The sequence below is a fragment of the Haemaphysalis longicornis genome, unplaced genomic scaffold (assembly GCF_048455015.1).
Source record: "Haemaphysalis longicornis isolate Haplotype H1 unplaced genomic scaffold, Haemaphysalis longicornis Haplotype H1 scaffold_2, whole genome shotgun sequence".
In the NCBI taxonomy this organism is placed as follows: Eukaryota; Metazoa; Arthropoda; class Arachnida; order Ixodida; family Ixodidae; genus Haemaphysalis; species Haemaphysalis longicornis.
Window position 1 is genome coordinate 34,845,703 of NW_027526295.1, and position 25,956 is coordinate 34,871,658.

The 25,956-nt window shown below is 43.6% G+C and overlaps 1 protein-coding gene across 1 annotated transcript in view; it reads left to right on the forward strand.

Moving 5' to 3' along the window:
* The first annotated feature begins 2,043 nt into the window (after positions 1-2,043).
* The window catches only part of LOC144167054 (uncharacterized), a 43,541-nt gene continuing 19,628 nt past the window's right edge, over positions 2,044-25,956 (forward strand). The window contains exons 1-4 of the mRNA XM_077696443.1: positions 2,044-2,085; positions 8,963-9,028; positions 12,718-12,824; positions 23,907-24,094. Of these exons, the coding sequence (XP_077552569.1) occupies positions 9,003-9,028; positions 12,718-12,824; positions 23,907-24,094 (321 nt within the window). The 5' untranslated portion in view covers positions 2,044-2,085; positions 8,963-9,002. The remainder of the gene's footprint in view (positions 2,086-8,962; positions 9,029-12,717; positions 12,825-23,906; positions 24,095-25,956) is intronic.

Here is a 25,956-nt window from a genome sequence, read left to right on the forward strand (position 1 = left end):
GCTCGCGCAGCTCCTTCAAAGCATGTCTGCCATGAATGGAAGCTTCTCGAACGTACGGTGACTGTTTAAATTTTGGCTTATGGCTGTTACTTTACAAAGGATGCGCGTAACGGGCTGATTGAACTTGTCAAACTGTCGAAATAGCAATGCGCTGGCGCGAATATTGCCTTTAAAGGTTGACCTTCTCAGAGAGGATAGCTACATTGGTTTTAGTTTCGTTTCATTTATAACTCTAACACTATTCGTGATACCAGGTTCAAATTCGGTTCAAAGGTGCTCCACAACTTTTGAGAATAGTGCGAGATGATTAGACCTTTGCAGATTTTCTGACAATACTGTGGTACTTTGCGCAGCTCCGTGCAAACACGGCGTTCGAGAAGCTTCCATTTATAGCGAACGAGTTCGGACGGAGCAGTCTAAGTAATTCAGTACACCATTAGTTCACAGTGGAAAATACCGCAGCTACATGTCCCTCGCGGGTACCTGCAAGTACCTCTTTGACACTTTAATGATTAGGACTGTGCTTTTCGAGTTAGAATATTGATAACAAGTGTATGAAGAGATCCAAACACCAAAAATGCATGCCAATACCTGACTGTGCCGTCAACATAATGCGTTAGATTTTCATAAAGTAGCGCCATTGCTCTTTCTTAAAGATTTGTGCTTGGTAGCTGGGACGCCCTGTACATGTTGGATATGCATATGGTTCACGCAACTATTTAACCAATCTTGCTTGGAGGCATTCTCTCCCTTCTTTTGGCAGCTTATGGTATTTGGCGGATTATCAAACCTCTACACAGTCGTCAAAGCGGCAGTTGAGCTACAAGTGCGACGCGCAGACTCGCACGCACGCACGCATGCACGCATGTCACATAATTTATTCACGCAGGCAACCCGGAAACCCTGCCTGCTAATGACTTTGGGTTATTACTCTGTGTGCCTTCGAAGCTCAAAAGGCTTCGCATTTACACTCGGTCAAAAGGAACAAACTCCGTATGTTTTTTTTTTTTTTTTTTTCAACAGCAGCCTTCTTCGCCACTTAAGTGACCTGCGCTTCACTCGTAGAATCAGATGTTGAAATGGGTTGAGCCGAAAGAAGTCCGGCATATAAATATAAACTTTTTGAGCTCACGTTGGACTGGGTATGTAAAGCTCCGGCATTATACCCAAGGCAGTGCGAGGGTACGTCTTAAAGGAATGAGCACACAGGCTGTTTTTTATTATTCGTTTACTTACAGAAGCGGACATTGTACTTCCTACAGGGTCAAAGTAGGCAAAACCTAAGCAAAGTTGGTTGATTTCACCTGCGTCTCATTTCCGCGTGTTTTACAGATAATGATGAAATGTGGTGCCCACTGCGTTTTTCGAATGAAGTCAGCTATTATAGCGGCAATCGTTGACCCAGCACCGGGTGGATGGGAAGTCGTCCGGTAGATTATCTTACTGCGTGTATTTCGATTCGCAACGCCTGCTTAAATCTTTCAAGCTTGGAAAACGGAACATTTCCACGCCGGAAAGCATATTTTTCACACAAAATTATTCTGCATCAATTGTCTTAACCTATTACAAATTCTCACTTCCGAGGATTCTCCAAGGTCTGTTCCAGTAAACAAAATAGTGTATATTTCCCCAGCAAAGTGAATGGCGCAAGCTTTCTTCTTACTGATTTCCACAAATAAGCATTCCCTGTGCAACCTTGCCTTCATTTTCGCAGCTCATCATGGTTCCAAAAATACTCCGAATGTAACATGATGGGAATCTGTACGTTTCTCATCATTCAATGCCTAGCTAGGGGTGGCTTCTGTAGCCCTGATTTCACTGCGTGTTCCGCAAGGCAAGGTATCACCCCACAACACTAGCGACACAAACAGGATCAGCGTTTTCAGGGCAAGACGGCGAGTATTTGCCGACCAATCAGCAGCCCTAATGGACACAAGCGGCCAGTATCACTGACACATGAAACTGTTGAGTTCTCGTGTTACACTTTGCAAAGCCCCTTCTGCCTATATATTTGGCATCACGCCTGCCACTCAGCAGAAGCAGCAGTAACGTCGACTGGAGAAGGCAGAAGTTGTGCTCTTACAGGTTAGTGTGAATAGTCAATTTCTTGCGCATAAAGTGTCACTTCATGCACGTTTCGTGATGCAGACTTGGAATTTCGAATTGCACCGGTGTCTTGATGAAATTGCACTGGTTCTGCTGTGCTTCTTAAGTGACGATGCTGGTTGTCTAGCCTTTGTTTCTGGGAAGGATTATCTGTTGATTGGTCTTAATAAGGGCTTCGTTACAGTCATAGGCGGCTGTATACGTGACCCCCATGCCCGCTGAAAAGATTAGGAAATGTTCGCCCACATTTAGAAGGTCACAAAAAAATTTCATTGTCTTGTTTGTTTTGAAAGCTTTGGGAATTCTAGGTGAAAACAAAAATATTTTGTTCTTCTCGCCCTTTCAAAGGCGCTGCCCTAGGGGTGGCTGAAATTACTGTAAATATAGAGTTAGAGCATTCAAGTTCAACAAAGATAGCAACGCTAATCACGAAATATTGCAAAGTACAATTGTCAACATCAAGACACTAAAAGCTGATATAAAGTCCAAATCAAAGTTTAGTTAATTTAAATGATGGCTTTCTGTTGATAAAAATCACAGCACTTTTATTGCGTAATTCGACAGACCAATGAGCGACTATAAAGCCTGATGAAGCAGTGGCCACTTGCGATCCATTTCCCGCAAATTTCTTATGACGTCACATACACTTCTTTTTGACATTTGCGTCAGATTGCATCAGTCTGGAGGTTGCTGTCAAGAATACCATGAAGATTATAAATAATTATCGCTAGTTCTGTTTCAAAGGATACAAATTTACGAAAAATATGCTGGCAATTATGAAACAAATGTTAGTGCTCAGGAAGACGCTGGTCAGCGAAACGGGGCCAAAGTTTAGAGGACTGGTTCTTACCTGTTGAGTGGACCGGTCCAGATTTCCAAATTTCAAGTCACAGGTAACATTCCTGTTTCAAGCGACAGTGAGAACCGCATAAATAAATATGAAGGAATATTTGTTTTAATTTTCTTGAACAGTTTGTAGCTAATGTTGTCTATGAGAGTTGATGAGGAAAGTTTCATTATCTCGATAAGAGAAGGAATGCCAGCAATAGCGAATTCGGCTGCAGGTAGTATTGGTAAAATTGTTGTGTCTTGCGTTGGAAGCGGCAAATCTGCTTTGTTAATAAACATAAAGCAGAACGTGATGCTAAATCTTCGCCACAATTAGCGTCACTGACTTCCTCATCCATCTCATGAGTAAGCATTGTTTCGCTTCTCGGCGGCAGGTTTACAGCTTCCCTGAACCTTGCAGGGTTATTTGTAAAATTTTAGGTAAGTCGTTGTGGTATAGTGAATGAGTCTGCTACGAATTTCTGCATAAAATGCGTCTCTGCAGCGTATTGTATATCCGGCGTGCACGCGTTTCTCTTAAAGGGGCACTGACACAAAATTTTGAATGCGAGATAACTTTGGAGATAGATTGGCGGGAACACATATACATCATCTGCAAAATATCAGCGGCGAATACAGCCTAGAACATATTTAAAATCAATTTTAAAGTGTGGGAAACGCAATCGAACAGCCAGCAGAGGACCACACGCAATCGACATCCCGAGGATATTGTGTAAATAAACCACATCCAACACGTCACGAGTTTGTGTTTGCCGCTTCTGCACTGCCGGCGTTTTTCGCCGGCTCGCCCGGCTCGCCGCTCCAATCGGAAGGCCGGAGGGCGGAGCTTCTGCTCTCGAGAACGAACGACCCGATCGTTGGCGGCGGAGGCGCCGTCAGCTAATCGCGCAGCTGGCCGCGACCAAAGTTCTACAGCGATTTCAGGCACTCTGTTTCTATTACTGTTTATTACCATTGGATGCGAAAACGCGGCGGAGGCACGAAAAGCCCACTGAGCTAGCCGCACGGTCGCTGTGCAGGAGGCGGCCACAGCCTCGAAGTGGCCCAGGCCGGCGCAGGTAGCTCGAGTGATAGCTTGTTACCACTGCACGAAATTGTCCCCAAGTCCCGACCATGGTGGCTTGCATGAGAAAGGAGTTATTAATGCGATGGCGGGTTGCATTAAAAATTGTCATCTGCACCGCTTACGAGAGCGGCACTAGAATATCCGCCGCAGTGCTAAGCCGAACACAAGTGTAGGCGGGCCTGTAGGCAGAACGGCCGGCTGCTCCCAGCGCGCGTCTTGCCACCCACCGTCTCGAGCGTCGCGCGTCGTTCTTTAGCCGCGGTAGCATTTGCACTCGCAGCGCCTGCGTCACATCCACGGTCTCTGTTTAATTAAGCGCCTTACAAGATCAGTACGTGGGGGCATTCACAGAAACGGCCGTCGATACGGATTCGACAGCGCTACGGCAGCTCTGCTCTGGGATATCCCTCCGACGGTCACGTGGTCAGCTTTGTTCACTCAAAATCCATCGTTTCCCGGCACTCGCTGAAACCGAAACTGCGACTGGCCGCATTGAAAATGCCTCTAAATAAACAAAAGTCGCACGCTGAAGCAAATGAGGTTTCTACAGGTTATAAGTAGGTAACTAGCTACTTATCGCAACAAAAAAACAACGTGCAAAATTTTTGTGTCACTGCCTGTTTAAGATTCGCGGGGCGAAAGGGGCACTGCGTTTTATTTTCTGCTTTTCGTAACCTTTTTAAAAACAGGCGAATATTTTGGTCGGCCAGGCATTTATTTATTGTGTTTGTTTACGTATAAATGTACAAGGTATATTCATTATTCGACGGAAAAAATAACCAGTTACGTTTAGGGCATTTGGAATAAAACTTGATCCAAAATTAGACAAAAACTCGCGTGGTTTCTCATTGCATTAAAACTGCCTTTATTAAACAGAAGTCATTTCCTAGAAATGTGGCGTGTTTTAGGAGAAGGTAATATGGGCAGTATAAATTACGTTGTTCTCTGAAATTTCGTGTAAGTACGCAGTAGATTTGTTGCTTGTGGTGTCGTTTGTCAATCAAGAATTCTGGAAGATTCGCCAATCGCACAAGTTGGTTCGGATGCAAGTGGATTAAGGTTAAACATTAAAGAAACAAATTCTTATGTTTCAGTATGCCCTGTAATTAAAGATTTTTTGTTTACCCTGTGCATATTAGGAAATGTAAAGTCACTATGAAAAATAATATGTGCTATGCTGCATTTCAGAACAGGCTTAGAAAAGATTTCTTTTGGTTCGCGAGCGAAATTTGTATCAGTACTCGGGGACCAGTAGCATACACCAAGTAATATTGTATCCAGTGGGGCACGGCATATCACCCATTATATACCGTGTTATGAAGTGATGTTGACAAGTGAGCAAGAAAGCTCTTGGCTAGTCGTGATGTGTACTCCCGTACACGTGCATCTTTGCGGTGGTGAGAAAAAATGATAATGTTCGGCAATTCAACCAGAGCCTCTGTATCTCAATGTCATCACTAAAGCCCGTTTCGCTCAATATCAGTAAGCTGATGCGGGATGCTTTTAATAAATAAGGCAGCAGCGCGCGCTTTGAAGTCAAACTACATATTTTAATATGAATCACGAACAAAATTCTACCGTGTGTGTTTGTGCGTGGCTATTTGTGCGCACGCGCACTGCGTACTGATCCCTATGGTATTTATTTGACAATTACTGCTTTTTTGTCAAACAAGTATCCCTGATGTTCCGTGCGCAAGATTGTAAAACACAATGAAAATGGCACAGCGTTTCTTCTACAAAAAAAAAAACTTTCTTGATGCTATTCGGGCGAGTTCGGTGAAATATTCACGAGTGCTAAAGCTCTCACCTTTTCTTTTAAGCCCGCGGAAAGAATAGGTACTTTAGTTTTGAAGAGCGAATGATTATTATGATGATGCAGCCTATTGGTTTTTTATTTGTAGCGGGGTGATGACGTGCCATCTTACAAAAATGTTTTATACTATTCGTTTAATACTAGCGCTGCTTAGGGCAGGCACAAAAACTTGTTATGCACAAAAAACTTTTTCTCCTGTTACAGGTAGTAACTGTTTTAGGCATTATTCCCCTTTCTGCTTTTCGTCCACCAGCATTTTAATCTTATTTTCATCCCCTCGACAGTCTTGAAATTAACATCCTCTGTGCTACCCTTAAATGTCCTAGGGCTTCTGGAAGTCGAATATTTCTCTCATGTAAATTTGGACGGATACCCCCGCCTTATACCACTATGAGGCATGTAATTTCTGTTTCTTTTCCGCAAACCACGCATACCTCAACATTTTGTGTATACTTCTCCACAAAGTTCTTAGTTCGCAAGCAACCTGCTCTATCCTCAAAAAGGAAAGCACAAAATTTTCACAATAAGCGCCGTTTGCGGTTATTGGTGTGCCCGCAGCGGTCGTGCGCACGCTGTACTTCGTTATTGTAAGTTTAACAAGTTCAAGTGCAGGATTAATACAGTCGAGCCCGCTTATAACGAACACCACGGGAAACCGAAATCACTTCGTTATATCCGCTTTTCGCTATATATGGACAGAAAATTCATGTATACCAATGGTAACGGGAAACGAAGATTTGTTCGTTATAGCCGCTATTTTTTTAAAACCGGGTTCGATAGAAGTGGGCTACACTGTATTTGTTTTTACTGAGCGAACGTTTTAGTGACTTTAGTGCAAGAAAAAATTACATTTTTACGCCAAGAAGGGTTTTTGATGATGTCGAAACGCTCCTACAAGTAATACCCACACACACGCACGCACGTACGTACATGCACGGGCGGTCGCATGCACGCCATGAAGTTTGGCATCTGCTTTTGCTCCAAGAGTTAGAAGATTCTGTTCCTAATGTTCTAAATCTCCAATCCCCTGGCTACGATCAGTGGTGGTCTGGTTTTTGGTGGCTATTCAGGACGTTGCCCCTCAGACTTTGTGTCCGGCCGTGTTTTGTGTGTATGTCTCCAAAAGCAACAACAATGCGCGTATGACCTTCACACATTAGGTAACGGGCAAGCAGAATCACTGGGGCTTGGCAGTGGAACCCCACCATAGTCCCTTGATGTTTAGTAGATGGTCAATACAAAATACCTTCCTACATGGGCAGGATTAACGCCATAGCGCATGTGTGGAAATATAGCCGCGAAACCCATAGAACGCGCTGGAAAGTGACTGCTCCTTTTAAGGGGGTACAGGGGATGCCAGAAGGGTGATTGGGATGGCGGACTTGTCTCGGTGCGGTACAGCGGGAGCATGGCTATGTCAAAGGTCGTTAAAAATGGGTGGCAAAAAGGGGGCGAGCCTAATGTTCGGATTTGTTGATAGCAGACCGACAGTTTCTGATAGGCAGACGATGCTGCGAGCAGGAAAGTCATCGATCGTAACTGGTCCAGTTTTAGCGCTGTTACATACCAGTGGGGTACTAACTCATCTGCAGCTCGTTTAAAATGATTCTTTCTGCTATTGCTGTGGTGGGCATCGTGATAAGTAAATAAATAAATAAATTGTAAAAGATGGATGTTGTGTGATAACGGTCAGTGCTCACGGCCGTGATGTGTCTATACATTTGTGTAGTGTAAAACCAGCTTCCATCCACATCTAGGCACGAATGTCCCGGCGTCCACATGACATTGAATCTAAGAAGTCATTCCTTTACGGAACAAAGTACGGCCCTGTGATGAGATACGGCCGAGGTGGCAGTGTCGACGGGCGGCCTGGATGTTCTGGATAATCGTCCTGTATGGCATGTTGGCTGCGGGTGGGATGTGCGTAGCGGGTGGGATGTGCTAAGCCCATCTCCTCTGCGGTTTCGGGGCAGCTTGTAGGCGCTGCTGTCATGAGGAGTTATTTACCCTCAATTTCGAATTTGCTGACGGCATCTCCTGATCATCATGGGTATGGGCAGGCGTTCGTATATCTAAAGTTGGACTACGGAGCAGGCTGTGCGGTGATTGCTTTGAAGCGCGTCTGGCGGCGGGCAATATTATAGATGCAATGCTTTTTTGTGGGATTTCTACAACAATGAACGCTTCGCGCATGGTAAGTGGTATACGCCTTTTACGATCGTGCGCATTATGTATGAAATAATGGAGATAGGAAGGTGTAGCGTGCTAAGTCGGCGTGAATTTGGAGCGTCTTTATTTGTAACTCTTTTGTAATACGTGGAGCCCTTCCCCTGTGTTGAATAGCTGGTGAGTTTTCATGTGAATGTTTGCGGAGATAAATGTATGCCGATTTGTATGGCTGGAGAGTCATTATGTTCGGCTGAATGCGGAAAAGTTAAGTTGAAAGGTGGTGGTGAGCGGGTTATCAGATGAAACGCTAAGGTGATGATTGCGCTTTCTTGATGGTTGTTTAAGAAACTGTTATATACTTTAATATGACAGGAGTTAGGTTGATAAAAAGGTGGATAAAAAATTAGGGTTTCAATATAGTGATCAAATAGAAAACGGTTTGGTCGGCAGGCAGAAATTGTAGTTATTTTAAAAGAACAAACGGCCAAGGTCGCTCACAAATTACAGTCGTACTTTGAATAAATAGGTTGGGTGGATGTTTCTGTACGTTTTAAATGCCATTAGTACCGCTTTCTTTTTGCTATGTTCGTACCAGAAAGCTTATTAAAATATCGCATGTATTAGTGTTTTCTACTTTAAAATTGTCGCCCCTTATTGGGCTTGCGGTGGTGTGAGTTCCACTTATAGAAGTTCCTTTTGTGCTATTAGAGCCTCTAAACGACATTTACGAGATCTCAACACGCCGAAGTTCATAATTATGTTTAATTCTTCATGAAAGTGACACAGTTGATTCAGTAACTGCAATCTGCTGGAATTTTGAGCTAGCCCCCAGTGCTGATATGTATGTACGCGATGTGCTCACGCGTGGAAAGCGGGGTACATTTTTGCGGCTGTGTGGTCCATTATACGTGCGTTTATGTGCCTGTGGTTCTGTAAGAACCGAATTTCGCTTTCTACAGGTTTCGAGTGGTCACTACTGGGCCTGAGCGGCTAACCAATATGATGAAAACGCCGTATACTTCAAGGTAAGTGGTGTGGGAATATATAAATAATAATAATCTTTATATGCAGGAACCTATGGCTGCGGGTTAGCTTAGCTATTTGTTGATATGAAAAGCGAAAGCCTGGCTTAGCCAGGTTAAGTCTTGGTTTCGTTTCGTTAAAATTTGATATAGCTGTATTCACTGTACTAATCGTCCAAAGCCTGCCTTTGTTTACGGTTGTGTTCACTCCTCCGGCGTTTTCCCAGACCAACGAATCGCCTGGCATTATCCGCGGGGTGGTCAGATGCCACTTGCTGGCGACGGCTCAAAGCGTCCAGCTCCCGTGCAATGCTCAGAGAGCACGGCCCGGCCTCGCTCTTATTAACGGCCAAGCTCGCATGTACGCGGCCTGTAACGCAGTTAGGCGCGAACCAGCTGCGGAAAGCGCATGCGCCAAGCCGGAAGCGGCGGCGAGAGCAACGTACGCGGTTGTCGGCAAAGCGTGGCCTGCTTAGTCACTGATTGCCCTGCCAAGTATACTGCTCAGCTGCGTCAAATAAAGAACAAATTTACCAAAATTAGTAAAGATTTGGTTTTAAAGTATAGTCGCCAGCAAAAGTTTGCGGAATGTCCAGAGCGATGCAGAGCGGCGGAAAACAGCATTGCTGCGCAATCTGCAGCCAGCGGGCGCCTGGTCGGTCGAGGCTCAAGGAACTGGCGTGCTAGGCGCGCTTTGTGCATGCGTGTCCTTTATTAATTACGGGGCATCTCTGATCCCTCCCGTGCCCCCGACATGGTTTCGATTTTCGCGGCAGCCGCTGTGGCGCCGCGTGACCATCGCCGTCTTTCCGCTCATCACTGGTGCAACAAAACACTTCGCCCGCGGCCGCCGTTTTCGCGGCGGGCAACGTTGAATAAATCATATCTTAGTGATTCATTGGTCGACGACTAAATTTATTTTACAGGAGTTATTTAGGCTACCTAATGGAAACTGCGTCTGGTGACGGGGTGCATGAAAAAAAGTCGCGTCATTGAATTTATTATTGCGGCAAAGTAAACTTTCCGGTGAATATTGCGGCAAAGCAAACTTTCTTGTCTAATGTATGTATCAAGTAAAAACATCATACCGAAATTGGCCGCGAGGATGGCGTTATCATTAACGCCTAATCACATGTACTTGCCACAGGTAGTTTATATGGAAGGCGTAAACGATAGGGAATTCCTGTCTGCTGTCGATACATGACATTCAAAGGAGAAGGTATGGTTACAGAAAATGGCTGTAAACCTCGTTTTGTCGGAACTACCCCAGACAAAATCGTATGATAATTAGTCGCGCAGACGACTGCAACGTTTTGCAAGCCAGTTTCAGTCCCGTGTTTGTACTATAGAATAAAACATTAGTCCGTATTGCTTCCATTCACTCTTCAGTCTCTGACTCTGGGACCTCCTTCTGAAATATTATATTGTATACAGTTTGTTGTAATAAAAAATGAAATAAATTCAAATTTAAAAAAAAATAACTAGGACGTAAGCGAAACTCTTACCCATAACCAGTTTGTTTCGTGACCTTTTTGAATTCCGCCCAGGTTAGCTTGTTATCCTTCATCACAGACTGCAAGGGCTCTAAATTTGTTCCCATTTCTCTTCACTTAAACTTTCGTGTGTGTTCCGCCTGTTACAACTGGTGCACCCCCTAGTCCTCATATGAAAAACTTTGCGTTTGAACTGGAGTATTTGCTCTGCACCCAACAGTTCTGAGTTCGTTTTCTGTTATAGCGGATGCCCGTAAAAGTGCTTCGTACTCATCTGAGTGTGTAATTTATATTGCCACTTGCTCTCACCACTCTCCATTTGCCACTTGCACTCGCAACTTGCCACTTGCACTTCCGTCACTGGCTACTTAGAGCTGCCGGTAAGGCGGGCGATATGCGTTCTTTGGTCCTCCGGAGCGCGGGGCGGCACGGTCAGAGCACGCACCAACATCAATTGCGGTAGCTACAGGCGTGAGCGGTGAATGGCAATTCTGGGCCAGCTTACAGGTTATCGGTGCTTAGGGTAAAATTTAGAACATAATTCGTGCTCAACCAGTAGTGCCTCGGGGAAGATAACATTTATTCAACGTTGTGCGCCACGCAAACAGCGGCTGCATTCGGGCGACGTGTTTTGTTGCACCAGTGATAGCGGAAGGACGGCGATGGTCACGCGGCGCCACAGCGGCTGCCGCGAACGTCGAAAGCATGTCGGGGGCAAGGGAGGGATCAGCGATGCCCCGTAACTAATAAAGGACAGGCATGTGCAAAGCTCGCCTAGCACGGAAGTTCCTTGAGCCTCGACCCGGCGCCCGCTGGCTGCAGATGGCGCAGCAATGCAGTTTTGCGCCCGTCGGCCACGCGCTGCACATCCCGCAAACTTTTGCTGGCGACTGTACGTACATTATTCCACGGCAAATTTCACCTTGAACAAAAACCGATCCACACCAGCACTGCGGTACCCTTATTCTAGGGAAGCCACTGCGTGTGTTATTCTTTTTGTTGACGTAATTTGCGCCGTAACACAATGAAAGGAAAGCGAAGAATGATACTCAGCCACGGTACAGAAGAAAAAGAAGGGTTGATATTAATATGTTCCAAGAGACAAAGAAAAAAAATCAAACAAAGTGATGGATGCACCATGCAAGAGAAAACAAGTAAAAAAGTGTCGCCATGCCTTTGCTTTCAAAGTGCCTAAGGAGTCTTGAGTGCCCCAAAGAATGTTCCTATCCTTAGTTTCGAGAGGAACGCCCATTCGCTTTCTCTGTCGTATCTCTCAACGCAATCATTTTGGATAGGAAAAGGATATCACATCACTGACTATAACCTATAGTCTTCTGGTTTGATAGACCTTGTTTTTGATTTAGTATTCGATGGTTTCAAACGTCACCGTGTTCGAAGTGACAGAGCAAACGGCAGTAACCTTGATTCGGTGACTGAATGTGCATGTCATTTTGTTACTACTTGTTCAACTCTGGTACTTTCGTTTTTTTTTGCTGCGGAGCATAGGTTCGGTCCAAGAAACGTTAATTTCAACTAGAAACATCCTGTTTCTTCATTAACAGTGGATGACTTCTGTTTTATGTCAATGGTGTAATCATGCTCACCAAACGCGAACAACTGACATTGTGATCACAGTGAAAAACGGAAAGACCGTGTTGCCAAGAGCTGAGACTTGTGTATGAAAGTGTAATATTTTTAAACGCACTGGCTTCGCTGTATCGTCCCTGTATATAATAAAAGTGTGCAAGCGAAAATTCGCAAATTTGTTGGAATCGTAGTAATGACAGTGTTTAAGGCATTACGGTATGTGTCATTCTTATTGATTAGAGTGATCTACTCTACAAAAATTTAATGCGTACTTTCAAAGTGTTTACCTTGCAACGAAGGAATTATATCAAGGAGGTTATTCTCTTGATATTGCAGTAAATAGTAAACTTTCTTTGAAGGGCGCATACAAGAAACCGAGTAAAGATGAAGTGTTCTTGCGTTACCCAGAAGATTTTTTTGCTATGCGGTCAAGACATTGCGAGAAAATACGCCAGTTTACACACGCTGGTGAGACTTATGGTTCGCCGTAACATGCTCGGGGAGATCTTGATGTATTCGTGTCATGTGGCCGATGAATAGTGCTTACCGTAGAGCTATAAACCTGATCGAAGGAATTTCTCGCTGGCGAACTTGTTTCCTTTAAATGTGCAGGTATTCAGCAGTGCTGCTCAGCTCCTTGCTGGTAGTAGTGGTTGGATTAACGTCGCAGTCAGCACGCAGTCTTCAGCGCCATGAGCGGGACTTGCCATCCACTGCTGGTGAGAAAGAAATCGAGCCTGTAGATCAGCATGACCACTAAAACTCCTGATATGCCCGGATGTATCGAAGTAAAAAATACCTTTGAGCGAGACAGGGATAGAAAGAGATAAAAAGCAGGGATTGCGAAATACAAACGAAGGAGCGTAGAAATTCCGTTTTCGGGGAATATTGAGCTCTAAATAGGAACCACGATTGACCACCGACTTTAATTTCAAATGAAGATCAAATAAATCAAATGAAGTTTAATTATTACAAAACATATACAAGGATTTGCAGACAAGGGTCACAATGTCACAGGACTGCGACGGCACCCTCGATAAGTAAATGCAACGGAAGCATTCAATATGCAATGTAGCAGCACAGGTGAATGCAGAAAAGTCACCTGCTTAACTGTAATTCACGTGAACATACACAAGAATTCACGAGGAACAATCCCAAAAAACATACAAGAAAAAAATCGTAAGGGTAGCGGCGTTCAGTAAGCGCTAGCTAAACAAATATTCGCACAAACAAAAAACGGTCGTCGGTGGGGACAAACGATAAACAATGATACAAAGTAGGAACAAAGAAAAAAAAAGGTCGACATTCGGGTAATTTACAGCAAAAAAGTGCCAGTAATGCAACAAAAAACAACAAGAAAAAAAGGGAAACCACACAGTTGAAAGTGAAATTGAAAGTTTATTTTATAAAAAGAATACATACATAATATTATACAGACAAGGGTCCCATAGTCGACAGACTGTAAGGGGACCCTTGATGATGAATACACAAACAAATGTTTTAAAGCAGCAAATGGGCGTATCATCTCATCATAATAGTAAAAAGACAAGTGAAGTTAATCTATAATCTACATGCACTCAACAGTAAGCCTAATATATATAAACAAAAAGTTATACAATGTGAAGTAACGTAAAAGAAATAACGGCACAAGCAAACAGGAATGTAACTCATAAATACGAACAAAAGCAGGATTGTAACTAAACCAGAAGAAACTCTCTAAGATTGTTTTTAAAGCATGTAATAGAAGACGACGATTTAACCGTAACAGGCAAATTATTCCACAATGTGATAGCTGCGAAACAAGATGTTTTCTTACCGTAATTAGTTCAAACAGGTGGTAACAAGAAATTATTATTACTTGAAAATCTGGTGAAGGTTTTGCTTCGTAAACTAACAAGATCAATGAAATCATAAGAATGGTAAGAGTGCAATAATTTGTAAAAAAATACTCCCAGGTTATAGTGAAATACTGCATTAATTGATAGTATGTTATTCTGACGTAGAAGGCCTGAAGCAGAAGAACGACATGAACTGAACGTTATAATCCGAATACACTGATTTTGAATATGTTGAACCGATGAAACGTGTGAAGAGTACGCGTTGCCCCATAAAACAATGCCATAATGGAAATGACTGTGAACAAAAGCAGAATATAAAGACAACAGAGCATGATGAGGAAAAAAGCGCCGAGCTTTGATCAAAGCTCGTATGCCAAAAGCTGTTTTTTGCTTAAGATTGGAAAAGTGCGATTTATATGTAAGGTTAGGGTCGAGATGAATGCCAAGGAATGTAACGCGGTCACATGGTGCAATTAAATGAGGCCCAAGTTTTAGTTCAGGAAAAATAGTGATAGTTTTCTGATGGGACTTGAATACCATAAATTTAGTTTTTTCCGGGTTAATAATTAGGTAATTGTCACGGCACCAGTTTATAACGTTGTTAAGCACTGCATTCAAGTTAGAGGTAAGGCAAATTATTGATTTATTAGATAATGATATTGTAGTATCATCCGCATACAAAACGCAATGAGAGGGATTAATGCAATCGGGAAGGTCGTTAATATATAAAATAAAAAGTAAAGGACCTAAGATTGATCCCTGGGGAACACCTTGATTAAATGTTCTCGTTTCAGAGAAAGTATCAGCAACATATACAGTGTGTTTTCTGTTTAGTAAGTAACTTTTCAAAAAGGATAATGCCGGTCCGGTTATGCCATACGTTTCTAGTTTATTAAACAAGATTTCGTGATTAATGGTATCAAATGCTTTAGTTAAGTCTAAAAAAGAGACCCCACGAAATTTCCAGAGTCAATAGATTTCTTAATAAAGTCAGTTAACGAAAGCAAAGCTAGGTTAGTGGAACGTTCAGACCGAAAACCGAATTGACAAGGGTTTAGTATATTAAACTTAGTTAGGTAGCTATTAAGACGTTTGGAAAACAGCTGTTCAATTACTTTACTCAGACAGGAGAGAATGGAAATGGGGCGGTAGTTAGATAGTAATAATCGATCACCTTTTTTGAAAATTGGGTATCACTTTAGCTTTTTTTAAAGAAGATGGGAAGGTTCCAGACCTAAATACAAGATTTATTATATGGGTAAGTGTATTTACGATTAAATCGACAACTAACTTCAAATGACGAATAGAAATGTTATCTAGGCCTGGGCTCCTGTTTTTTTAGTGTACCATGCGTAGACCGGACTTCTTCTGGTGTAACCGGGAATAAAAAGAAAGATTGGCTAGCACGGCGCATACCATGTTGCGCATTCACAGACTGAAGGGGGTTATTGTAGACAGAGGAAAAATATTCGCAAAAAGCATCGGCAATGTCAGTAGGTTTATTTAGGTTTGCTCCATTGTAGGTAATTTTTTGTATTGAGGCAATTACTGTAGTCGTGTTAAGAAAGGTATTAAATAGATTCCATTGTTTTTTTGGGTTATTTTCGTGTTTAGCAAATTCATTCACATAATAACGTATTTTTGCCTGTTTTAAAAGAATGTTTAGGAGCGAGCAGTATTTTTTGTAACGCTTAGATAAATTGGAATTAAAGGGCTGCCTTTTGGTTTTCTTGTAGAGATTATCTTTCTTTCGCATGCTTTCTAAAAGTCCATGAGTAATCCAAGGATTATTCGGGTAGCTGAATCGTTTTTTACATTTAACAGTAGTAGTGCTAGATGACACAGGTCTTAAAAACGCCGAAGAAAAGTGCTGCAGTGCTAGTTCTGCATCATCCATAGAGTTAATGGTACGCCAGTCAGTCGCCCTGATAGCTTCTATACATTTTACCGAATCAAATACGGATGTGAAATGAGAACTGCATTTTTCAGGTACCTCCGCGTCAAAAATAAGCAAAATAGAAAAATGATCGGTGATATCTGAGTCAAGAACGGCTGGGAAAAGTTGGGGTGATAGGTTAGATATTGCATGGTCTAATAAAGTGCAGGGAGCATTGCGCACGCATCTCGTGGGTGAATGTATCAGTGATTCGAATCCAAACCCAGTAAAGCAATCTGTGTAAGCTGTAGACGAGTTAGATTCGGTGTCAAGTAAGTTAATGTTTATGTCACCAACTAACAGAACGTCCTTATTTTCGAATGCTAGCTGGTTAAGAATAGTATCAAGGTTAAGCAGTAATTCAGTGAGAGAGGACGAAGGGGAACGATAGATGCAACCAATGACGAACTTTTTATTGTTATGGGGGAGTAGTGACCTATCCGTTTCTATCCACACCGATTCGCAATGATTAGTAGTGAAGGACAGATCATGTCTACGTGGGTACGAGATATTAGGCGATATGAAAACTGCTGTTCCTCCATGGCTATCTGAAGCTCGATGAGAATACTCTGATGGATATGATGGAAAACTGTGCCTATTGCTGTCAGAATCAGAAAGCCAAGTTTCTGATATGCATATGAAACTATTGATTGTGTCGAGGTTCTTCTTTAGGCTTCGTGCATTAAAATGGATTAAAGACCGATTGTTGTTAGAAAGACGGTTTTTTGCATCATCGGGTGACAGCAAAGCCATTGGTTGCAGTTTGCCCGCAGTAGCTCAAAAAGCTACAAGCCTGAGGATTATGAGAAAACCCTCAAGTCCCTCTCTGTGTCAATGCGAAAGACCTTGCTGTCCTCGGTTTTTGGGGCCTTTATGCGACAGTTGTCCGTCCGTAGGAATTGCCAGTGGTGCTCTTTCTTAAGAGATAGGGCCTTGGAAAAAAGCTTCTTGTTTTCAAAAGTCAGATGCTCGTTAACGAAGACAGGCACATGGGTGTTTCCAGAAAAACCAATGTTGCTAGTGCACAGCCTTGCCTTGCGCGCCTTCCGGAGGAAGTCATTCTTTTTTTTCACGCGAGCAAAAACGGACGATTATGTTTTTTTCATTCTTATTTTTCGACATTGTTGGGACGCGATGCACGACGTCAATGTCCGTTACCTCAGCAGGGCACTCAATGGCGTTTGCCATGGTCTGTAAGATCTCATGGCAGTTTTCACCTTCCGTCACAGGAACGCCCTTGATCTCAATGTTGTTCAGTCCCGAGTATTGTTCTAGTTCGCCCACCCTTTTCTCGAGAGCAGCGTTGCTTGCCGAAAGCTCGTTATTTGACGCAATCAGCTCCGCCTGTTTCGACTTCATCAAGTCATATTCCGTACTTAGGAAGTCAACAGTCTCAGATAGCTTAACGTGTTCGCCGAGTACCAGGTTTTCTAACTTCGTCTTAAACTTTTCGGCAAGCGCATCTAGCATACCATCTTTCTTATCATCAAGCAACGCCTCAAGGGACGCAATCTTCTGCGCTAGCTCAGCATTAGTAGGCATTGCACCCCAAAAAATGAGCACCAAAACGCCACAAACGCTGGGCAGCAACAGTCGCGGCAAAACAATAACCAACGGTTGGAATTTTTACGCAACCAACCTGCAAAATAGGGCAGATGCGACTTAGGAAGCGTGTCTCGTCGCCGCCACTGCTGCTGCCATATGAAGCCGGGTTGCCGTGGGTGCTCCTTTAAGACTCCGCTTGGGGGTGACGAGAGCCGCGCAGGTGCAGCAGGCTGCAGGCAGCGCAGGCTCAGAGGGTCTGTTGGGCCAACGCTCAGACGCACACGTGCAGGGCAGCGGCGCAGGCGCACGTGGATTTGACCACGTAGGCAGGTGATGCAGCAGGAACCCGAAGATGGTAACCGGCAAACAGGCTGCAAAATAGGGCAGATGCGACTTAGGAAGCGTGTCTCGTCGCCGCCACTGCTGCCACTGTAACACTGTTACAGTGGGGGGTATGGAAAGAATTGGAACGATGCAATTCGAAGTAATAATAATAAAGCGGATGTCAAATGCAGAGCAACGCTTTTGTGTGTTGAAAGTTGTAGTTACTTTAAAAGGAACTTATTAACAGATCTTTTAAACGAAGACAAGTGCGCAGTGGATTTAGCCGTTTGTGGAGAATTCCAGAATGAAACAGCAGCGAAGTGTCATGTTGGCTTTCCGTAAATACGGAAGTTGAAAGGAGCAATACAAGATTTTGGGTAAACAAAAACCTGGTGCAGTTGGGATTAAGGAGAAAGAATAAATCTATAAAACTAATCGGCAATTCAGCATTAAGCAATTTGAAAAGCAGAAGGGGTAATTTATAATGAAGCATTTCTGTGCGGAAAAGATATTGTCACGAAGACAAGGACGATGCAGTTGTCTTGAATGAGAAACACGTTTATTGGAGCGAACTTGTGCTCCCCTAACAACTCAAAAGAATACAGAGGCGGCGAAGCAGCGGTCAACAAAGTGACTTGCACAGGCGAGTGTCGTCGAATGGAATGCCCCGGCGTCCGCACTGCAGGCTTTTTATCTTTTGGCGCGCGTGGTTCTCGAAACGTGATTCGCATCGAGAACATATTAGATCCAAGAAGATTATTCTGGGCTGTTCACGTTAGATCGGAATGCTCTCCCTATCACAACAGATAACACATGCGGCTCAGAAAGAAAGAATGGAACACGCGCTTCCCTTGGCGCAGAGATAACACAGACCGGCGCAGCCGGGCGGTAAACATAAATAAACAAACCCAATGTATGGTTCGCGGCAATATTACGTTCATATAGCACAACTAACGCGCTGGAATGTAAAGGGGCAGAAGTGATAATACGTATTCCTCGATTTTGAACATGCTGAATGGATGGCAGGCGACATTGGTAGGTGTTGCCCCATGCAGCGATTCCATAACTGATATGACAGTATGAAAGCAAAATAGACATCAGTGCATTGAAGCAGTAAACCTAAATTTAAAGGGGTAAGCTTAGGAGGTTACGTTTCCTAAGAAATATCTGTGTAATAACGCCTATTTTTAGACGTTAGTATGCCCTCAGAGCTCCTCCGTATACACTGAAGTTATTACCTGGCCAACAGTTCTCGTCTCGCTCAACACCTGACTTCAAAAAATTGTTCTGTTGTGCTTAACATAACTTATCGTAGCGTGGTCAATTCATTTCGTTGTGTGCGAGGCTCGTGAATATTTTGGTTGTTTGTCGTTACTGGACAACCACGGTGATACTTGGCGTTTGTTTGGCTGGGTTATTTTAAGTTAACGTTTAGCTGTTAGTTCAAATCTTGTAAATTTTCTTTATGTCGATATCGAGGGAACTGCCTATGTTACCGGAACCTTATAACCATGCGTGGCCGTCCGGTGTCGTACTTGCGGAGTGGGCTGCTATTTTTCTTGCTCAACTTCCAAGAAACAAGGAGCGATTCCAGAATTCATTTGCTTGAAGATACAGGAACGGATAAATAAGTGGGTATTTCGATAAATAAATCACGCTTTTATTCCCTGTTCCAGCATATTTTAAACGAGGAAGGATGCCATGTTCATAAACAAACTATGTAGAGAAAAATTCCTAACGCACATTTCTTTTCGTTTTGTGGACGCAGAAAGCACGTATGTAAAGTTCAAACTCACAGGGTGATACAGCCGAAAAAGGATGTCTCGCCGTTGTCTGGACCATCAGTAGTGCTGGCCAAACCTTATTGCGCGCCGTTTAAAGCAATGAGTGACCATCATTCATGGTGGTGGCAGGCAAGCCTAAAGCACTCATCCGGACGTCTGGCTCGATGCAACCTCCGGCTGCAGGAGTACGAAGTGACGCTCATATACTGGTACGGGGGTACGCATAGATATGCCGATTGCTTACGCAGAATTGCCAAAGTGCCGAAAAGCGAAATGATGATAGGGTAAGCGAAAATTAAGCGAAATGCGGAACATTTGCGGCCGAGTTAAGGGAATAAAAGGTATTTCTGGTAGCAATAGCTCCACTGCACAGGGGAGGTTTCTTAATAAAGGCGAAATGTTCGCAGGAAAAACGAATTTTTGTAATAGCGGGAGAGACAACTGCGCGATACTCGCCTGTTAAACGTTCGCATCTGGTACCAGAAAAACGTTCTCGAGCTGCTCAATGCATCGCGTCAACATCTTGGTTTCCACCGTCACATTCAACATTGTTACGAAGCAGGAGGAGCATCTTTGTTGTTTCTGCCATTCTAAGCACATCTCGAGACCCCCTTTCACCTACACGAACTTCTCCATCTTCCACACCTTCCTTAATGATGTAGGGATCGGACAGCATTCGAGTAAAGGGAACGTTGGCCTCCTACGGGGTAACTGCTGTTCATGACAGCATGCAGCACATAATGGGAGCAAACCGTTCATACGGAGACCTTACCGGCGACCTGTAGTGGATTTGGACTTGTGTCCTCTCTGTCAACATTTAGAGATATCTGCCCCCACCCCTCACTTCCCTCCCCCCCCAAAAAAAAACGTTTCGTGATAGGGGGGGGGGGATACATAGCGCTTGTGGGAGGTAAATGAAAAGCACAAAAAGAGAAAAAGCTGGAGGTGAAGATGGTATAACACTGTATCGCTTGAAGGAGCGAGGCTATATTGTACAAGAAAAGCTTGCTGTACTATATTTGGAATGCTTTAAGACTCAAAAAGTACCAATAGCCTGGAAAAATGTTGTCATAATTTTGATTCATCAGGGAGATCCCAAAGACCTCAATAATTACAGACCCATCAGCCTACTCTCAGTTGTTTAGAACCTGTTTAGCAAGCTTATAGTCAGAAGCAAACGTGACAGCCTAGGCTACCGTCCGCTCAGCGAGCCGGCTGTCTTTACGAAAGGGTACTCAACCATGAACCACACCCATGTTGTCAATGAAGTGATAGAAAGATGCGCAGATTACGCCAAACCCCTTTTCATGGCATTTATAGATTATGAGAAAGCGTTCGATTCCGTACTCACTGAAGCTGTTTTAGAATCACTAAAACACGTGGGAATAGAGGAACCTACATAAGACTTCCACAAGACGTATATACGGGATGCACGGGGAGGATAACCATCGACAATATAAACGATAAATTGCCGATTCAAAAGGGAGAGACACAGGGAGATAGCATCCCTCCAAAACTCAACACAGCATTTCTGAAGAAGTGTTTAGATAGCTTGACTGGGAAAAAGCACCATTAAGGATAAACAGGCGATGCTTGACCAACGTGAGGTTTGCGGACAGCACATTTTTTGTGTTCAGATTGCCAATACATGCAAACAATGCTTGAGGAGATACAAACAGAAAGCACGGCCGTGGGGCTAAAGCTGAATATAAAAAATCTAAATAAATGAGGAGTAAGCCTGACAAAAGCATCAACGTCAGCTTAGGAAACGGAACGCTGGTAGAAGTAACAGAATATAGCTACTTCGGAGAAATGGTTGGGGCTAACCCTAACCACGACAGAGAAATCAGGCACAGGATAGGTATGGGTTAGGGAGCAATGGGCAGGCACTCCCAAATAATCAAAAGTAAGCTACATTTGTCACTTAAAAAATTTTTCTACCAGTGCATACTGCCGGTGATGACATACAAACTGAAATTAGACGGCTCACTAACCGACGAGGAAGCAAGATTGGGTAGGGTCAACGGGCCATGGAAGCAAAAATGTGAGGAGTAACATTCAGGGAAAGCAAACGGGCTACCTGGATCAGAGAACAAGCTAGAGTAGAAGATATCTTAGTGCAAACAAAAAAACATAAATGGACTTGGGCTGGCCATGTATTGAGACGACCGGACAACCGGTGGATGCTTAGAGTAACAGAGTGGATTCTAAGAGATGGGTCTAGAACATGGGGTTTCTGACTAGCTCACCTAGAATGGAATCTGGCCCTTGTGTCTACGTGATTCTGCGAAAGCGCTGTATGTTACCATAGGTGCGCCATATCGTGTAGTTAGGCTGGTTGTTTGGTGTGGCCTGGGTGGCAATGACTTTGTGGCTACGCAAATTTACTTTTTGGTAAAAGAGGTGCTGCCCAAAATGCCGCTGTCAACAAATTTATTTTGTGTAGAGCACTGTGTTAGAATGCTTAGGCTGAAAAAAATAATTTTGCGGGTTCGGGAAAAAAAGCCGGTGTCCTGAATTTGGCTCACTGCCGGAGACAGCGGGCCAACCAGGCCATATTTTTAAGTTTTTACATCCTCCAAATTAGATGGTGTTTTTTTTTGCGTTTTCGTCCGTGTAATGGCAGAGAGTAGGCAGAGTAAAGCAGATAGCGGCACGCCGCAAAGCGGACAGTCCGCAGACAGTGAATGAGGCGGCGCGTTCAGTTCGGATGTGATGAAGAGTGATCAGTCCCTCCTCAGTGCTGCCGCAAAGAAAAGAAAAGGTACACATTTGATGCTAAAGGCATGAAAGTTTAAGAAAAGACGTCAGCCTAAAAAACTCCGAATTTCGAAACTGCAATGTCATGAGGAAACGCGAAATTGGAAAACACGGGATAAGGTACGGTAGCTGTGCGATGACGCACAAATGACACCGCCCACTCAAAAGACGTCAGTTTTTTTAAGAAAGCACTGCCCATTTGGCATAGTGTCAGCAGAACGGCGATGAAACCATAGTTTATGGGGCGTGAAAACGAGATTGGAAGCGACGAAGGACAGCATCACGTTACCACTGCAGACATTAACTTCGTTGTTATCGACTTCTCACTGCATGCCTGATTATATCAACAAATGCAGAAGTAACCGACACATTGCACAAAGAGCAGACCGAACAAGCGAGAACGCAAGTATGACGTAAAAACAAAAGCGGCCCACATGTCACCTTTCGCAGCAAGGCGGCTCTAATCTCGTTACAGTATTACCACTTTTAGACGATACAATCGTAGCACGAGACAACTAAGGAATGATGGTTGCAGTATTCTCGCGTTTGACATTTTTGATGTCATTAGAAAATATATACTCGCGCGTGCCTTACATAACCAATAGTAGGATACCCTAGTAGCATGCGAAAGTTTTTAATGTAATTTATTTTGAACTTTGAAATGGCCAGCAATCTGAGCATTGACTTAAAAGAACATTTGAAAGCAAGTTTTAAATGACATGTGCCATGCCCAATTACTATTTGTACATGTATACCGACTTTTGTGTGGTGGGCGTTCTGTCTTGTAAAGAGAGTGATTTAAGGGCGCATTTGTTGTGTGGTTCAACTATTATTATTGATGCGCATGCATACACCCGATTTCTCTATAAAGCCGTATACGCCTTTCTAATACCTTGGCAAGGTACCGATTACGCAGGTATTTCTGTTTGAAGGTAACTGTTTTTTGTGGGGCAGCACATTGCAGCCTAAACTCTGATTAACGTCGTTATTAATTTATATCCCTTCCTTTACCTCCAAGGTATAAAAGTTCAACGATGCCTAAAGCCTATACCTTTATAGTTAGCTCTAACGTCCATGAGGTCCCTTATGCTTCATTCAAGAAAATATCGGGACGCCTGTACTTCCTTTTTTTACGCACTGAGTAGACACTGGAATTTCGACTGTTAACGACCATTTGTGTCAACATTGGAGTGACCCCATCGGCAAAGACAAACTTCTTACGGTAAGCTTGCAAATCTCGCCACGAGATGTGATAGCAGCCACAAATGCAAGCGCAAAGCTTCAAAAGCAGCAATAGTTGTAGGTTTCGAACCTAACTAGTGTTCCAAACACATCACCGTTAGCAGGCATGGAATTTTTGTACGTAACACTAGTTGACGGCCTCGCATTAAAACTCCAAAGACGCACTAGCCGTTGCCTAGCTATCAGTTTATATTGCATCTCCTTCAGGGGAATATTCAAAGGAAACAAAAAGTTGTTTGATACAGTGAAGAAGGCACCCGGCGAGACTGTGACATTTTTTCCTAGAATGTTTTCGCGAAACATTATACTGGTATTTCGCCAATTCTGACAATACCTAGGCAAGAGTCACACTCAAGATCGCATTCCATCCAGAAACCCAGGAAGACGCGCAAAGCCACACGAAGCCAAATGGAGAGGCGACGCTTAAGGGAGAGATCTTCAACACCGGCGACCCAGCGTCATGGCACTCATATGGTTCCCAGCTCAAACCACAACTGGACGAGAAGTTTCTTTATCAGCGTCCGCTGAATCGAGACCTCTCAGGGTACCTTGCGAAGCATGTGAGTCCGTCGGTAATCCCTTCCCTCTGTTTGTGTACATAGTTAAGGGTTGTTGCATAGGTAGTGCATTAGGCGTAGAATTGATTCAATTGCGCTAATTTGCCTAACCAAACTAAACCATTTAAAGTTCGCTGGATAAGACAAACTGCAAAACTACGTAACCTTTCTGAGAAGGTAGTTTCATAATGCCATATCTGCTCTCAGAAACTGAGTAATTTTGAGACTTTTCTGTGGAGGGTAAAAATGAATCATCAATATTACTTCACAAGTTCGGTGCCCGGAAAAAGCATGAAAAAAAACAATACAACACAAATGTTTGAAATAGTCCTTCAAAGAACCACAATATGTGTATACAAGAGAATTGTGCGGTAAATTTTACTTTTAAAAATGAGTAACCTTTCAGAAATCTCTGCAAAATGGGCAGCACAAAACCGAAACATTTTATTCTGAAACGTGGCCGTACTGCTCGATGGTTTTTATAAATTACGTTATTTTGATTTTTGAGTGATGGCCGTGTTTCTTAAGTCTGGTACTTTATTTTCAGCAAATAAAGTGCGCAATTATTCTAGTCAACACTACAAATTTTTATTACGTCACCTTCTCTACTGTATGCTGTTCCATCAATCCATCATTGAACCAATCGACAAATCAAATGCTTACGCACGTTTTTAGGGTAAAACGGGTGACAAGTAGTGACATGCTGCTGATGACAACTGAAGACTGCAGCGGGTAATAAAAGCGTCAGCGTGGTAGAATGAAAATATTAAGCAATAAAAACGAGGACAACAGTTGGTGAAAGTCGGTGTGTATAACGAAATAGTGTAAAATACGGGACCCAGTAACACTGTTTGAGCAGTGCAAGTAAAGCTGCGCGTCGTTTAGCTTGCACTACCATAAATGCGTGAGCCTAATATTACACGTGCACGTTCAGCGGTCAGCGCGCAAATCGCCGGGAAAGGCGCGGAGAAACCAACTGCGCTCACCTCAGTTCTCCTCATTATGCACCCCACGCAAGGCCTAAACGACGTCATTGAGGTCATGCCTGTCCGAACAGCTGTCACTGGTGAACTTCGCGGCTTAGTTGTCGTCGCCGGCGCTGTGCGCGAACCTTTTCTATGCCTGAACCTGTAGGCACAGTTTTGCCATTTCTTTTTTGTTCTGAGTGCGTGTGCAGATTGAGTGATGAGCTCAATCAGACAATTTAAGCTGACCATTTAATAGGACCATTCAACCAGACCATTCGATAACAAATGTTTATTGCTTCAAAAACGCCCTACCAGCTCAAGAGCGCGCTGGCCAGCTGGCACCCATGCCTGCTTTTTTGTGGCACCAACCCAGAAATACACCCCTCCATATTGCGAAGAAAAGGCGAAAACTCCCCGGCCTGTGATATATCGAAGGCCGCGAAAGAGAACGCCGCGAGTCGCCCCCCTCTCCAGGAGAGAGCGCGCAGCTTTCGTCGCGTTGTCCGCAGTCGAGTTGAAAGGGAACGATTATGCGCGACGTCTCATCGAGCATAGTTTTGGTGATAGGGAACGGATTTTCATCATTCTGGCGGGAGGAGATTGCTAGGACAATAGACCTTACACCATAATACATTCTTGGTTGTCGATTGTAAGTGCTGCAGGGCCCCTTTACCCTAGTGGTAACTTAGGGCGCCAGGCACACAGTCATTTTGCGGTTCTGTAATGCTGTTGTTGCCGCCAGAAGATTACGCCACATTTATTCTGAGCAACGTATTCTGATGGTCTGGTTTGTGAAACACCTGAAGATGTTTAAAGGGACACTGAAGTGAATTTGTCAAGCCCCCGTTTTTGCTTGCACTGCGTAGAGCTGGCTCAAATTAACACACTTTCATCGTT